At 46.5% G+C, this 4,033-nt stretch overlaps 1 protein-coding gene across 1 annotated transcript in view; it reads left to right on the top strand.

Moving 5' to 3' along the window:
* Positions 1 to 677: 677 nt before the first annotated feature.
* Positions 678 to 4,033, top strand: part of DCLRE1C (DNA cross-link repair 1C) — a 16,856-nt gene continuing 13,500 nt past the window's right edge. The window contains exons 1-2 of the mRNA XM_010288163.1: positions 678 to 691; positions 937 to 1,021. Of these exons, the coding sequence (XP_010286465.1) occupies positions 678 to 691; positions 937 to 1,021 (99 nt within the window). The remainder of the gene's footprint in view (positions 692 to 936; positions 1,022 to 4,033) is intronic.

Below are 4,033 nucleotides of genomic sequence, written 5' to 3'. Positions count from 1 at the left end.
AGGAGACCAGCTGTGCTCTGAGGTGTATGAGCAAGTAGGTAGCTTGGGTAACTCCCCCACGTTTGAGGGAGAGAGTTACTCCGCTCTGGTCAGCACATGTGAGACTTTGTCTGGAGTACTGAGTCCAGTCCTAGGCTCCCCTGGACAAAAACATCCGTGTTTTGGAGCAGGACCACCAAGCTGTTCTGGGGCTGGAGCACATGATGTGTGAGGAGAGGCTGAGAGGTGGATGTCTTCAGCCTTAAGAATAGGAGACAACCGTGTATCACCCTTTGCAGGTAGGGGTAGAGAAGGTGGAGCCAGACTCTTCTTGGAGGTGCATAATGAAAGGGCAAGGGACACCTTTTCCACCATGAGGATGGGAAACATAGGAATGGGCCCAGAGAGGTCATGGGTCAGGTCCTTGGCAGTCTTTATTTTATGATTAATTTACTAGATGTTGCACCTTCTCAAATGTCAGCAGAGAATCTGCTCATCAGGTCTCTGTGCACTGCGCAAAAGCTAGGGCGTTGTAGGCAGTATTCTGTGTTCTGCTGAATGTTAACTGTCCCAAATGCCTGTTCCAGGGAAAGCATGCAGGTCTGAAACAGACCTTGGTGGGTACAGAAACAACCAAAGATAACATGTGCATGTGACCATGTACCACACACTTTATTTCTGCACAAAAATACGCATGCATGGGCACACATAGGTAAGTCTTTGGATTTGCTGTGTTGAAGAAAATCCTATTCAACAAGGTGGAGTAACTCACCTTGGTTCCGCTTCTGGTTGGGGCAGAACTGCTCCTGCAGGCTTATGGCTCTGCACGTCTCTTCAGATAAGAGAGGGGTCTGAGCACGTGTTTTGATGTACTAGGTGCCAGGTGCTGATGTGTTGTTAGATTGTTCCCTTCCTCTACTTCAAAAAACACTCACTTCTCTTTTTGTCTCCTCACAGCTTGAAACTTAAATTATACTGCTCACCGGTAACTAAGGAATTGCTGTTGACTAGCTGGAAATACAAGTTTTGGGAGAATCACATTGTGAGTTTTTGCTTATTTTTAAACTAATACCTTCTAAGCAGTTGTCCTAGGGAAGAGGAAGCTTCCCCTCCTCAGAAATGTCTAAGTGTTGCTGTTGAGACAGTGTTTCAGAGCTTAAGTACTTACATCAGTATGCCTTTCCTTGCTGCTTACTATCTAGGATTGGTTTATTGTTTACTGTTTAATCTTATTTTTCTGTCCACAAAATTTATCCTTGTCTATCAACTTCAGCTTTAAATGTCCTTCATCTGTACATTGGTCATTTGTATTGCTCCTTCATTTTCTTACCTTGCCCAGGTGTCTCTGCTCCTGTCCTTATTTGATTTCTCTTTTGCTTCATTTGACTTCTTGTATTGCTTGGAGTATGTATAATATTTTAGTTATATTATTTCCCTTTTGCTTTTTTGGAAAATGGTCTATCTCTAACATGGAAATGTTTTAGTGATGTAAAATCACTGAAGAACTTAATTAGTTTACTTGATTTTCACTGTTTGGAGCCAAACTTAAGTGATCAGTGGTCATGTACGGATGTGACTTGTAGTCATTTCCTTCCTTTTGTAGATGCGGGCTTTGAAATTGCATATGTTCCTTTTCACATCTTACTGTATGTACATACATCAGCACATAGTGATTTTGCTGTATCCCCCAAGCAAGGACAGGAGAGTTTTCTAGTCAAGTGGAAGGTCAAGAAGGACTTCAGGCAAGCTGAAACTTGTTTTCTTGAGGGATTTATGGCTCAGAGTTTCCTTAAATAGGTTGTAAGTGTGGGTCTTAAGCTCCATATCCAAAGAACCTTACATGAATGGGACCTAGGAGGTAAGTGTGGGTAAGAGAAAAAAAGAGAAGTAGGGAGCTTTTCTATTCAAAGTCCTAGTTTAGTTGTGAAGCTGAAGGAGAAGATAACTAGCTTTATATGAAGCCTTGAGAAACAGAAAGATTTAATGATTTGGAGCGTGGGGTGCTAGTGAGGCTCCTCAGCCTGTTGCACCAGAGAAAGACCTCAAAGGAACTAAAAGAGGTTCCTGTAAGAGGGTGACACAGCTGACAGCACAGCTAAGTGCCTCTACACCAATGCATGCAGTACTGGCAACAAGCATGGGGAGCTGGAAGCCACTGTGCTGCTAGAAAGCTATGACCTTGTTGCCATTACTGAAAAGTGGTGGAACGAATCCCATGACCAGAGTGCGGCTGGCGATGGCTACGGGCTGTTCATAAGGGACAAGCAAGGAAGAAAGGGCAGAGGTGTTTCCCTCTACATCAAAAAATGGATGGAATGTGCAGAGCTGTCTCTGAAAAATAGCCACAAGCAGGTTGAAAGCTTATGGGTAAGAATCAGGGACCGAGGCAACAAAGGGAACCTCGTGACTGGTGTCTACTGTGGGCTGCCCAGTCAAGGGGAGCCTATTGACAAAGACGTCCTACTCCAGCTACAGGAGGCATCGTGCTCACAGGCTCTCGTCCTGCTGGGGGATTTCAACCACCCTGACATCTGCTGGAAAACTAGCACGGTGAGCTGTAGGCAATCCAGGAGACTCCTGGAGTGCATGGAGAATAACTTCTTGTGCCAGGTAACAGGCAGTCCTACCAGAGTGGATACCATACTGGACCCTGCCAGACGGGATGCCATACTGAACCTGTTGGTCACCAATGCGCAGCCGGGGCTGCAGTGATCATGCACTGGTGGAGTTTGCACTCCTGCGGTATATGAGGCAGGTAAAGAGTAAACTCAGGACCCTGAATTTTAGGAAAGCAAATTTCCAGCTCTTCAGGGAGTTAGTCAATAGGACCCCCTCAGGGTCTCCTCAAACTGCCCTCAGGGACAAGGGAGCAGAATAGAGCTGGAAGATCTTTAAGAATGGTTTCCATAGAGCTCAAGAGGTTTAAGAAATCAGGCAAGGAAGGTGAGAGACCTGCATGACTGAGTGGAGACCTGCTGGATAAACTAAAGGGCAAGAAGGAAATGCACAGGCAGTGGAAGCAGGGACAGGTATCCTGGGAAGAGTACAGGGACACTGCCCAGTTTTGTAGGGATGGGGTCAGGAAGGCCAAGGCGCAGCTGGAGCTGAGCTTGGCAAGGGTGCAAAGAATAATAAGAAGGGCTTCTACAGGTATGTCAGCGAGAAAAGAAAGGTCAAAGAAAGCGTCCTCTCCTTGATGAGCAGGAGTGGCAAACTCGCAACAATGGATGAGAAGAAGGCTGAGGTATTCAACGAGTTCTTTGCCTCAGTCTTTGCTGGCAGTCTCTCTTCCCACACCTGTGGAGGGGATGGACTGCAAGATGGGGACTGGAGAAGCAAAGTCCCTCCCACTGTAAGAGAAGATCAGGTTCAAGACCACCTGAGGAACCTGAACATACACAAGTCTACGGGACCTGACAAGATGCATCCCAGAGTCCTGAGGGAATTGGCTGATGTAGTTACCAAGCCACTCTCCATGATATTTGAACTCCAGGTGAAGTTCCTGGAGACTTGAAAAAGGGAAACATTGCACCCCTTTTTAAAAAGGGTAGCAATGAGGACCCTGGGAACTACTGACCTGTCAGCCTCACCTCTGTGCCTGGGAAGATCATGGAGCAGATCCTCCTAGAAGCTATGCTAAGGCATGTGGAAAACAGGGAGCTGATTTGAGACAGCCTTCTAGGATGGAGTGCCCAGATCAGTGGACAAGGGAAGAGCTACCGTTGTCATCTATCTGGAATTCTGTAAGGCCTTTGACACAGTTCGCCACAACATCCTTCTCTCTACATTTGAGACAGATGGATTTGATGGGTGGACTGTTTGGAGGATGAGGAATTGGTTGGATGGTCACATCCAGAGAGTGGTGGTCAATGGCTCAATGTCCAGATGGAGATCGGTGATGAGCCGTGTCTTCACGGGTCTGTACTTGGATGAGTATTCTTTAGTATCTTCATTGGTGATATAGACAATGGGATCGAGTGCATCCTCAGCAAGTTTGCGGATGACACCAAGCTGAGTGGTGTGGTTGACATGCCTGAGGGATGGGATGCCATCC

This window comes from Phaethon lepturus, unplaced genomic scaffold (genome assembly GCF_000687285.1).
Source record: "Phaethon lepturus isolate BGI_N335 unplaced genomic scaffold, ASM68728v1 scaffold14375, whole genome shotgun sequence".
Lineage (NCBI taxonomy): Eukaryota > Metazoa > Chordata > Aves > Phaethontiformes > Phaethontidae > Phaethon > Phaethon lepturus.
Note: the sequence above shows the minus strand (reverse complement) of the source record. Positions and strands in the feature narration are given on the sequence as shown.